Below are 13,131 nucleotides of genomic sequence, written 5' to 3'. Positions count from 1 at the left end.
AGGAAATGAGTTGTAGAATCTATTACTGGTAACTAATGGGTGTTGAGTTGTGTTTAGAATTCTTAATTAAAAATATTCAACCTCTGCAAGCCACATGACTGGTATACTTTACCAAGAGCAAACACTGCTTCAGTTCAAATACTAACTCCAGCTCAATACTGTCAGAGCACCACAAAGAGGAAGACCAAAGCACATCTTGAAAACAGAAGGAAGGGAAAAAAGTGTTTGAAATAAATCTTGTAATGTCCAGCTTCATATTTCCTTTTCTCTAGGTTTTAATGGTCCAAAAAGCTATAAGAAGCTAACTTCTTAAAACTATTGTTCAGTTACTGTCAATGGAGACTACAGCTATTATTTCAGCAAGCAGTCCACCAATCAATCCTTCATTTCTGATCAGAATTGTGTATTTGATGTTTGTTTGACTTTTGGGAAGGAAAAGGTTATGGCTAATGTCCATCAGCACAGCCCTATTCAGCCGTAATTGCACAATTTAGAACTTGTGTGATTAATCAGATTCCACAAGACTAAAAGTTGGACCCTTCATAGCAATGGAGCTTACTGTTGTCTGTGGGTATAAAATGGGTTTACTTTCTTGGAAAACTATTTTGATGGAAAAAGCTCATTGTGCAGCCCAACTACGTTAACCTTTGGTTCTTTCATATACGTGGCAGTATGGGTGTTACGTAACTCCAGCCAACGCCCATAGTGACATGCAGTTACGCTACAACTTTTTCCTGCAAATCATTTCAGTATGGTCCTAGTAAGAAATGGGCTGGATATCATCAGATATTTTTTAGGAGGAACAAGGACTTGTGTTTGACTTGGAAGGTGGAAAACCTGGCTCAGATTTTAAGAGATGGGGTTGATGGCTTTTCATGTAAAGCGTTTCTGAAGTGTTTACTTTTAATTATGCTACACACATAAACATCGTATAACCTACCCTGCAGACTACTTACATGTGGAGAGCAAATACATATTAAGAGGGCTGTTCATAATATAAAGATCTCTCTTCAGGAGATCTTAATTTCTTTTTAAATAGGCTACTCAGGGCACCAGTGAATGGAATTTGCTGTGCATTTACACCCAGGGGACAAGTAAAAATGACTCTGTGAAATTAGCTACTCCCTTTACTTTGCTGTGTTTTAAATCATGATGGTATTGCTGTGCACAGAACTCCCTTGGAGCTGGAGAGGCACCTAAACTGAATGTTTTGCAAACCTTGTGAACCTCAGCAACATTCTACAAGTCCTCACTGAGACACTGCAAACCTTCACAATAAGTTCACAGACAGATAGCACCTAAATTTTAGAAATACTTTGATCAACAAGATATTATGCTACAAGCACATTTAAACTTTGAAAGAAAAGCAAATGCTTGCTTTCATGTTCTGCAAAGCACAGACTTAAATCTATCCCAAATCAATAAAGCACTTTCTGTAGTATTCTCTTGCTGTCCAATTGGATTTAAACTTCTTACGTGGTTTGCTGAACTGAAGTGAGTTGTTTTAAAATAAAGAATTACTGTAAAGAAAAATATGAAAAAGTGGCTCCTGACCTCAATTTTCTTATACTTAGCCTCCCACTAAAATCCCTTGTGTTTTTCTTGAGGTTCTTTTGAACAAGAGTATTTCCTTATTGCATTTAGGTGTGTTTTCAAAGCTATGTAAGCTGCCCTCTAGTCTCCGAGACCTCTGGCTAAAGATGTGAAAAACTACTTGGAAAAGTACCTCAGAATATCAAGATTACTTGCCTGACTTGAAGGCCTCATTACTTACGTCACACTTCAATGCAGTTAAATGAATCCCTTCTTCTCATATCACTGCATTTTTATAATTTCATTCACACTTGCATTTGTAAGGGAGAAGGGCAGGAAAAGACCAAGTCATTCACTCAAATGAGTCATTGATTGAAGTAAGAGACGGGAAATGCCTTTCTGCTTTTGAGAAGGAAAGAATCGTTCCTGCAGAAGCAGCCTTGGAGGCACTTACTGTGAATGCAAAAGCTACCCTGTGCTGAACATGACAGCAGTGTAAAGTGATGCTATGAATGCATTTTGTAAGCTTCCAGCCCCCTGTAGCCTGATTTACTCTGTTCTTCCCTGCCTTGCTCAAGACTGAGAGAGTTGAAGTTGTTCATCCTGGAGAAGAGAAGGCTCTGGTGAGACCTTTTTGTGGCCTTTCAGTACTTAAAAGGGGCTTGTAAGAAAGATGGGGACAGACTTTTTAGCAGGGTCTGTTGTGACAGGACAACGGGTGATGGTTTTAAACTAAAAGAGGGAAGATTCAGGTTAGGCATGTGGAAGAAATTTTTTACACTGAGGGTGGTGAAACACTGGCACAGGTTGCCCAGAGAGGCGGTAGATGCCCCATCCCTGGAGACATTCCAGGCCAGGTTGGACAGGGCTCTGAGCAACCTGATCTAGTTGAAAATGTCCCTGCTCATTGCAGGGGCTTGGACTAGATGACCTTTGAAGGTCCCTTCCAACCCAAATTATTCTATGAATCTATGATCTCTGGCAACTGTTAATACAGAATATTAACTGTAACACCACATGTAGTTTAGTGTCATAGTCTCCAACAAATGGTTTCATTATTATCTTGAGTCCAAGGTTCAAAGTCGAGGACCTGCAGGAACCGACTTTCACGTTCACTGGAGTGGAGGAAAGGGACTGTTTTTCAAACCACTTGAATCTTTTAGTACATATCCCTTTTTTGAAGCCTCTCAGAAACCTCTCTCCATTTTCAGAGGTCACATTTGGAAAATTTTGATTTACCTCTCATTCTCATGTGCATGCTGATTAAAAATAAGTCAGAACAATGAGCTATAAAATATGACATATCACTGATTCTTATTAATTTGTTTTCTAGATTCATATACTGCATAGAGCCCAAGTTTAGAAAGCTTACTTGTCTAAATGAATGCTCCTGAAAGCCTTAGGAAGAAACATACTGATCTTGGACTTAACTTTTCAGTAACCCTCTTAGCTTTGCCCATGTTAATTCTCTGTTATGTGCAGTAAGCAGAGCTGTGCTGCCTTTACTGAAGATGACGGAGAACAGTGCACTCTTGTGGGGCAAAATTAAAACCAGCAAGGAATAAAAATTCTACCTTTGCAGAAAATAACCTAACTTCATACAAGCAGTTGAGTAGCTGCGGTAAGAGACGATGAATACTGTTTCCTTTTACTGGGTGATTCAGGAGGGATTGATAGTACAGTAGCTTGTTTTTTTTGCAAATTAAAATCTTTTGCTGTGCAGAAGGAGTCTGTGTATCTCACATCTCATGATTTTAATTCAAATAGTAAGTTTAGAGAGAAGCAAAAAATCAATAATAAAAGAACTAGTAATTTTCAATGGATTAAAAATCAATAATAGTTCTCACAAATGCTTTAATTTAGCAGGAAAGCTAACACTTTATGATATTCTGACCTGACAAGACAATCTGCCACTTTACTTCAAGGAGCAAGCACACATCCTATTAGGAACTATATGCTGCGTTGCAACATGCACAAGTCAGTGTGATGAGAATTTTTGTAATCTGGCTCCTCTGCTACAAAATCTGCTCATTTCAACAGTTTGTTTTTTGTAAACCAAACAATCTATGGCGTCTGTATGGCTCAAACAATCCGTTATCAGACAGACAACCCTTTCCTCCCAAATCGATAATTCAAATCCAAAGCAGTGACCAAAATCAATCCAATGACCAAAGGTCATTGCAGTCTGATGGATGTGTGGTGACTGGTATGAAATGAGTTTGTGGTTTCACTCAAGGCATAATAGTCAACAGTCCTTTCAAGGGAAAAAAAGAAAACATCTTCACAGTTGATACCATTTTCTGTGCTGACAGATTTTAAAGAGAAACATACAAGTGAGGCTGAACTCTCTTCACTCCCAACAGTGCTGCATCCAAGTGTGGGCTGATGAATGCTCTTTGAAAAACTGTTTTACTTCCTGCTTTCTTTGGGGAAAAAAATAGAACCATAAGCCCTTAACTTTTCGTATGCACTGAAGTCAGTTGTAAAATTGACCTACTAATCTGAAGACTTTAGAACATTTTCTTTCCAGTCACAAGTATAAACTTAAGGATGTAAAACAGTGTATCCAAAAAAAGGCTATCTTTAGTTCAGTATATCTGACGGTCATTACCTGCTCCAACTACTTTATCAATGGATATGTTAGAAGCATCCAATTCCTTGGCAAATTCATGCACAGCTTGATTGGGATCTTCATATGTATGCGGATCTACGTAAGTTCTCAGGCCTGGGAGTTTCACTGTGTAAAAACAAATTCGGAGAAAAAATGTTACTTAGACTTAATTAATCCTTCTAAAGAAAGTTCATGAGAGAAGAGAAATCAAGTCAATAGAAGAAAAACGTATACTGCTTCTTCAAATCAAACTGCTTTGGATGGGTCTCCAGGAACCTTAATATAGCGTGAAACCAGAGACATAAATGTAGTTGTTGCACCCAAATCTGAAAAAGAATTTAAAATATATCTACACTTACCATATTTAACTGCTTTTCAAATATTAAAATACTACCTGACCCTCCCAGCTTGGTCTGTTTAGATGCTGCCTTATATTGTTCCTTTCAAGGCAACAACAAAGAGGCAAGGAACAAAATGTATGATGCTACAGTCAACCTGAAAAGTTCTTAAGCATATATTAAGGAGAATACATTAAGTCAAGCTTTTTCTTTCCAAGGCCTCCAACAAGATGCACAAGAAAATTATATGTGAACAAACACACCTCTACCTCAATCCCTCTGCTAGTACATACAAGGAAAGTAGACCATTATTCTTTTTACTAAAGTTTGGTTCTAGCATGCAGTTACCTTAACATCCGTGCTATTATTTTGTCCCCCTCTACCATCTCCTGGCCAGGGATTGTTTTGTTTGCCCAGGCCAAACACTGGTTCAAATGACTGAAAGACTTTAAAGTCAGTTTCAAGCTCTCCACACCTCTTCGTCCAGCAGGACTGGGGATGAGGTGAACAGGTTATCATTCGCAATTCTCTACAGCAAAGGTGCTGAAGGCAAAGCATAGCCTCATTCCCCTCCCCAGCCCAAGGTCCTACTTGTGCTTGCACGCAGTACCTTGTGTGCCTACCTCTGTATTCGGCTTGGAACACAAATATATTTTGTTAACAAAAAAGTGAAATATCTGTTACATTCAGCTTGAAGTTTTCTGGTCCTGACAGAAAACCTGCATTCCTGGACGTGTATTTCCCTTACTGTGCCAGTTGGTCTTGTAAAAGATATTAACTCCTCCTACAAACACTGCCCTAACCTACTTGGGACTATCCTTTCTACCTTGGCATTATTATACTGTATCAATTTGTTGAATGCTAGAATAGTTAAACCTTTTTTGCTAGGTTACACAGATGGGAAAAAATGCCTTTGGAGCATTAGTTAGAGCACACCATTGTTTTCTCAAACAATCCCAAGTGTATGTAAAGAAAATAATAACCAATTTTTGGAGATTTATTGGCCTCAGTATTGACAAATAAATGATAAAACTGAGTTCCCAAGCTAATTGCCTTGGAAACAATGCAAACTATGAGCCATGCTATTAACACAAGAGCTGCGTGTGCTTGGCATTAAATGCCAACTGTGTTTCCTTCAAGAGCCTGATGATTACAGAATTACTTGCAAGTAAAACAAAAAGTAATTGGCTGTATATTGCTGTTGGTTAAAAATCTTGTAAAGGCTCCTTTCCGTCCATGCTGAATGTACATTACAGGCTCCCTCATACCTCCAATAAAAATAACAACAATTAAAAGCTTCTGCACTGTGGCGTTTTTGGCTGTGGATTTTTAATGCTGACCCCAGAGGTTCCCAAGATCAGGTGATGGTGACTGCAAGGAGAATAATCCCTTCACACCAATAATTAAGAGCAGCCTGTATAGTAACTGGGTTCTGTCATGAAAAACAGATAATAAACACATGCACATGTGTTAAGCTGTACTACTTTACAGCTCATTCTGTGCAAACATAATAATTTACATTTTCATTTTAACAGCATGGATTGCCCTAAGGGTAGCAAAAAAATAAAAAGGGCCTAGCCAAAGAAGGCAAAGGGAGAGGATCTGAGGAGGTGAAACATTTTTGCTCCTTTGAAGTAATATTATAGGATTTGTAATAAGGCTGCAGGGAATAGTTCATGGCTGAAGTCTTTTTTAAGGTAATTCAGTATAAAGTGACTGAAATAAACCAGCTGCTGTATTTGAGATGCTGAAAGTTTACGACAGCCATGGAAGTTACTTTATCCTTTTTTAGTTCAGAGGAGCAATTTTCTTATCCTTTGAGAAAGACTGTAACTTAGTAGAATAAAGTTACAACAGCCACACACACACATACAAATTCTAACCAAAAAATATCTGCAAAATCAATGAATATTTTCCAATAATTTCTAACAGAAATACCAGTTCCATGATTGGCTCTGTTCTTACTACATGGTGAATCAGCATGGTACTGCTCAGAAAACAGTACATAAATAACTAAAGCCAAATTAAAAGCAATTTAATCCGCAGGAATTTAACAGCACTTGCATGTTTAAGAATAGTGATTGCTGCTTTCCATTGTGTGGGAGTAAGGAAAGCAAACTCTGACCTGTTATTTGTCTGTGACACTTTTTTTACTGGCTGCTTTTATTTTATAACCTCATTAAATTTGGATGATGAAGCATTAATTCTATGGGCCACATGTAACTGTACAGATTTTTTTGAGACTAGTTGGTTAGCAGTGGTTGGGCTGCATGAAGCAAACCCATTGCTACAGCTTGTGTACCCCTTGACAGTGCAGGGGAAGGAGCACACGTGTTGTGGATATGCATGCTCACGGTTCTCTGGAGATAGGGAGGAGCTCCAAAACTAAAATAAGAATAATATGAACAGTCAGAGAACCATTACTTCACTGTCACAGGGCTAGGAAGCACTTCTAATTTCCAACTACTGCAGGTAAATACCTCATTAAAATGTTAATTATAGTTGGTGGGGAAGCATCTGATTACGGTACCAACAGCTCTTTCTTGCAGATGGTACAGTGCCACTCACCTTTATAACATGCTAAGCAATAGAAATATATGGTTCAACATGGTTTTACACAGTGCAGCAGGACATTTATCTAGAGCTGAAAGAGTTTCAAAGATAAACTACTGCTTCCTATCAAGAACATGCTCATTAGAAAAAAACAAATTTCCAGTCTTGGTGCTTATGAAGGACATTATTTCAGCCTCAAAGGATGAAAAAAATCCAAAATGCCGTGATAGAAAAAAACGAAGAATCTCCCCCTAGTCCTGATCAGGAATGTTAAACAATGACCTTTCTCTCCTTTCAGCTCTTCCAGATTCAAAACTAATGTATCTCTATTTTAAAGAGGGTATGGATGGAGCTTAGACTGTGATCTAGTCTTCACGATCCACAGCTCCTTTGCTGTAGGAAAGTGCTGAAGGGTTATGTACATTGTGGAAAGAACCCAGGATCAGAGAGGAGCTGATATACCGCAGGATGACATTCCACTCCAGCCATGGGCCATAGCAAGCTCCTTCTCCCTGGTAGCCAGGACACTTGCCCACATTCAGAAAATCAACATTTCTTCTCCTAAGCATCTCTTGGATGGGATTTTGCTCTATGCTGTTCCTTTCACAGGGCATGGCCAAATGACCCAGAGTAGCCATTAATAAAGTCCCATTCAGCCTTACTAAAAATAGGTACGCAAACATCAGAAATAGTCTTCAGGTTTGGCTTTTGAACACATTTCAAAAGCAGCCCAGATTCCTCAGGATGAGCAAAACCTCATAACTATACACAATTTTTGCAGTACAAAGACAACGTAAGTCAATAGAAAGGTTCTCCTCTTAGTCCTGAATAGGGCACAAAGCAAGCATAGACATACTCATTCTTGAAAGGAGAGAATCAGGACTCGAACAAAAACAGAGCTGGATTAAAAATCAACCCAAACAAACATTAATTTGTGTGACACTTGTTTAGTATTTATTCTTAATTTAAGAAACTACTCCAAATCACTTTTCAGTCTATGCTGAGAATAATTCCAAACCTTATCAAGCAAGCAATTTTCACAGCCCCTTCAGTAGCCATCAAGACAGGTTTCATTGATTTTATATATTGCTTTGGGAAAAATATGTCATTTCTTAGACTTTATACAGCTGATAATGAGGAAGTTGAAGTTACACTCTGCATTTCAGTAATGCACAGCAGAATCCATATCGTATTGCTAACCAGACACATTGTTTGAGCATAGACAGCAATGTTTTGCTCATTACTAACCTGAACACAGATGAAAGAATTTGAAACAAAGAATAATTGTTTGGGGAAAATCTCCTTACTCACAAGAGAAGAGATAATTCTCTTTCCAATTTCACCTTCATATAAGTGAGGTATGACTTTTTTAAATTGAAAAATATCAGTCATCTAGGGGATGGAAGTATTGAAAGACTTCAGTAACTTACAATGGCCATTCCCAAAATGTAGTCTTTTCTCATCAGCGCTATGTTTAGACTTCTTGTATCCACAGAATCTACAAGTAACAGAGAAAAAAAGAATGAATATAAAGAATTTTATATGTTAACTGCAGGTGGAAACAGAATAAAATGTTTTCCCTCCACAATTAAATGCCTGTTTGAAATTTAATTATATTTACATTCTCTGTGCCCTATAGAGGCATGTTATGTTCTCAGGGAATTTGAGGAAATTGGTTAATGAGAGGATTTGTTGATTTTTGACCCCTACAGTTTAATTTTACAGTTGCCTAAGAATGTGTTTATAGCATTTTTTAACAACTGCTGCATGATTGGGGCTGCTAATGTTAGCGGGCTCATTACCAAGCATGAAGCAGTATTCAGAGCTCCTGGTCAGCAGACAAAGAAGGTGCAAACCAGCCACATTACTGCCTGATGACACCCAATTTGCCATGCCCATCAAGGCCCCTCAGGGAAATGGAGGTGGGAATAAATGTGCAAACCAGACGATAAACTAACCTGCCAATCAAGACGTACACCACAACAGTGAGGAGAATAATGGCTACTGCTGCTGAGATGGCAATCATTACGACCTGGCTATTCTCACTGGAAATGGAGAATGCTGGAAAGTTAACATAAAAATGTATAAATAACTCCCCCCATACATAACATTGATTACATAACAATTGACATTCATATAGAGAACTGACAGATTGAGTCATCACTTTATGGCATTTGGTCTACTGCCAAATATTTAATTTACTAAGTAATTTTTCACCAGACAAATAAATACAAGGGAAGAAAATAAAAGACTCCAGCCATCTTTAACAATCCAACAAAGTTGTTTCTGGTACTACTGATTTTTATTCTTGCTGATTGCAGTAACTGATGTTAAACTGATATTTATATATAAACACATATGTAAATACAAACTTATGTATATTTTGTCAGAGTCAGTAAGGGCTTTTTCCTTAGCAAGAAATTCCTGCCACTCAATACTCATCACCCTTACCCTCACTTCCATTTAATGGAAAGCGCTTTAATGAATTAAGCTTTCCTGTTAAGCTTGACAGTATCCCCATGAAGGCTGTGAAAATTCAGGGCAGACAGAAGCAGGTACAAGGATGATCCAGGGCTAATCAATGCTTACAGCAAAAAGAAGCGCTATTTTCTGCCTTACATTGGATGCTTCCCTGTGGTCCCTATGCATGGAGCTTTGGCGCACTAGACTGCTATACAGTGACAGGACAGGACACCTTTAGATTTTAGGTGTTACAAACAAACCTCAGCAGATACCTATCAAACTTTCCAGAGCACAGCAAAATTAGGTGCACCAGCACTATGCTTCAAGTTAGCTGTCCAAGCTGAGGTGAAAGCTAACCCTCCATCTCCCCAGAAATCAGACAGCTTGTATACATGATTGCTTAGAGTCACACCATTCCTCTTGGGAAGAAGCTTCTGTTTATTACAAACCTCCAATTGCAATCACGTAGTTATGATAACTTGGTAATAAGAATAAAGTTATGCCATTTGTTGTCTGTCTGTGTAACTTGTACACTCATTACTGAGGTGTGCACTTCTGTGTTCTGCCACCACCCACATTAACAGACAGCTACTTTTTTCTTTTTTTTTTCTTAGCATTACATTGCAGAGAAAACTCATTAACCTCTAAATTATGAAATTTGTTAATACTGCAACTGATTTCTTCTCCTTGATGTACTTGTCTGTCCTATCCTGAGTTTCAGTTTCATCCAGTATGCCAAAGCTGCATGTCCCCATAACAGCAATTTGTAACTATTTTTTTAAACAAGAAGCTTGTTTGCTTTTCAGAATAAGAACTGAGGTGGGGAAGGAAGAAGTAGGGATGAAATACATCATATATCTCAAAAATACATAGATACCAAGTGAAAGAGCATTTGCCTCAATGCTACTCTTCTTGGTTAAAATATTGTTGCTTTTAGCTAAGCACTTCTTACACCATGGGTTCTCAAGTCTTATGAGTACATGAATAAGCCTTATGAGAGTGTATCAGAATTGTAGGCTTGAGTTGTGTTATAACTTTGATCAGCAGATATGAGTCTTCCTTCCTATGAGCCTGACCTTCTAAAAAGCAATCTTTGATTATGCAGCATCAGTCAACACCAGTGACTGGGTACCTAGGCAAAGGCTGACTTTTTGATGCATTAAGCCACTTTCAGCTTCTAGCAAAGAAAAGGTCTGATTTACTATTTAGTACGAAGTGATGAGAAAGTAACATTTAAGACTACGAGCTCTATTATGAGTCTTTCTGATATAATAACAGAACTTGTAAAGAACACATCAGCTAAATAATGTTGTTATCCAGGCGTTAGAGAAAAGAAAAAGGAGTGCCAGACAAGTAAATAACTTCCCCTCGGCCACCCAGAAATGTAGTGATGGAGAGGAGAATGGACCCAAACAACCCAGCTACTCAAGTGAACGACCATTCTTCCCGGCCTGTGCATATTAGTTTCACCTCAAGGCCATGCAGGAGATATCAGCTATGCTTCACAGCAGTGTGGAGAATTACACACTGACCCACAGGAGCAACAGACCAATATAATACTAATTCTCTTGGAGCAGGGGTTTATAGCCCATAGGGTTCATGCTGTGAATCTGGTTTTCTGTCGGACCTCCTCTCTCGGTAGGTATTGATTCTGGCACAAGGCAGAGAGGTTGGGTAGGGAATGTAAGAAAATACTACCTGTGATATTAATGGTATACTCTTTACAGCCTGTTTAAAGTTTAATGATAAAACGTAAAGTTATACAGTAAGGCTACCCAAAAAGACACATCATAAATAGTTATGAAGTCGTATTTACTGAACTAGAAAGGGAGTGAAAGCAGCCATTCAAATCAATCACAAACAGGGCAGGATGTCAGTTTGAACTATTTGAACAAATACATACAATCTGGACTGGTTTCAAATTCAAACTTGCGGCTGTTTGTCCCGTATCCAGCTGCAGTTCGGGCTCGAATTTGGAAGACATAGGTGGTATCAGGTTTGAGGCCACTGATGGTAACATTGGTTCCTTTGGCTCTCAGAATAGTATAGCTTGTCTCTTGTTCCTGCTTTTGGGAAGAGAAATTATCAGATTAAAACCACACCCTAAAAAACAGAAACAAGAGGTGGTTGGTAGAAAATTACTACAAATCACTTGGAGAGAACCAGCATATTTTTCAAATAGTTATAACCTGACAAATTACTTCTTATATAAAATAAGAAATGGGCCATTTTGTAATATAGTAAGTTTGGATGCACTTCACACTGTGTAAAAAACTAATTCTGATAAAAGTATGTCTCACTCCCACCATAAGCACATAGTCTAAAAATTCAAGTATGCACTTGGGATCTGAGGTATTGCTTATTTTACTAAAGCCATCCTGTATCAAAAGAGCATTTTGGACTTCCTAAAAATGGCAGCTGAAACTGCCTCAGAAAAAATCTTGGACAGCAGCCACACATGTGGGGAACTGTGAGAATCTCAATTGTTTAGGTTTGCAAAGATGAACTTTTTATTGTAGAGGTGGTGGGGATTTCATATGCTGCCTTTTTACTTTGAATGTTCTGAAATACATTAAAATGACTGAGTTTTGCCCGGTTGAAAACAGAATCTGAGTTAACATATGTCAGATGCAAACAATTTCACCTGATTCCCGCTATATTTTATGGCATCGCATTAGCTTGCAAGGTACTGACCTTTTAACTCTGACAACACTAGAGTGCTGATGCGCAAGTACAGAGGCTGGAAAATACTCAACATATTCATTGTCAAAGCCATCTCACATTCACTTGAAAAAATCAAGTGCTTAGAGCTGGTTTAGTGTGTTTGCTCTATGGTGTTGTCTAGAATAAGAAATTTGGGTTTATTCTAAGATAGTAGGTTGACGTTAGAAACTGTTCACTTTGGTGCTACAGAAACCTAACTACCCTGTTCTTGGCAGTCTTTGGTATAGAGAGAAACCGAAACATTTGCACCATAGCTAGGGAAATTGCCAGAATCTCCACATAATATTCAACATTATGCACATGAGTAAATACAGTGAAGGACAAAAAAAAAAAATAAAAATAATAAAGGCACCTAAGCCTGTGCCTAAAAGTTACCATCCAGAAACAAAACCTTAAATAGGGTGAGCTGGACATAGTCTTTGAAGAATGACTATAAAAATGTTTACCATAGCACATTTTCATTGCATACTTAGAAAGGGAATCAGCATTGGACCTCTTCACAGTTTCCTGATACTTCTCCGAGACAGTTTTCTGTTATAAATTCAGGGGAGAAAACTCACAGAAAGACATTCTAAGGAGCTAACAGGATTACATAGAATTATTTATTTTTGCACTAACAAAGGCCTAGTATTATAATCTCCAGGCTTTCCTTATCTCATCATTCAGTTGAATGTAGGCAACTATTTTAATTTCAAAGACATAATAGTCTTGTCTTTAAAACATAAAATCTTTTGTGTATGCTATGACTGGACATTCATTTTGATCTCACTTCAGTCTGCTTTTATGAAATGCAAACATTTCCTTCTTGTGCAGATACATACGTGCAAGGGAAAATATAGTCATGGCCCTGTCTGTTAATAATCCGCAATGGGAGTTGGAAAATAAACGTTTAAAACAATGGTATGGAGG

General features: G+C 38.1%; 1 protein-coding gene across 2 annotated transcripts in view; it reads right to left on the bottom strand.

The window, feature by feature from the left end:
- Nucleotides 1-13,131, bottom strand: part of EPHA3 (EPH receptor A3) — a 230,746-nt gene that overhangs the window by 43,318 nt on the left and 174,297 nt on the right. The window contains exons 7-10 of one of the 2 annotated variants that reach the window (XM_065853481.2): nucleotides 11,402-11,561; nucleotides 8,994-9,096; nucleotides 8,466-8,533; nucleotides 4,145-4,270 (exon numbers count right to left, since the gene is read on the bottom strand). In XM_065853481.2, the coding sequence (XP_065709553.1) occupies nucleotides 4,145-4,270; nucleotides 8,466-8,533; nucleotides 8,994-9,096; nucleotides 11,402-11,561 (457 nt within the window). Of the gene's footprint in view, nucleotides 1-4,144; nucleotides 4,271-8,465; nucleotides 8,534-8,993; nucleotides 9,097-11,401; nucleotides 11,565-13,131 lie in introns of both variants that reach the window. The other variant, XM_065853471.2, reaches the window with a different exon arrangement.

This window comes from Patagioenas fasciata, chromosome 1, assembly GCF_037038585.1.
Source record: "Patagioenas fasciata isolate bPatFas1 chromosome 1, bPatFas1.hap1, whole genome shotgun sequence".
In the NCBI taxonomy this organism is placed as follows: Eukaryota; Metazoa; Chordata; class Aves; order Columbiformes; family Columbidae; genus Patagioenas; species Patagioenas fasciata.
Note: the sequence above shows the minus strand (reverse complement) of the source record. Positions and strands in the feature narration are given on the sequence as shown.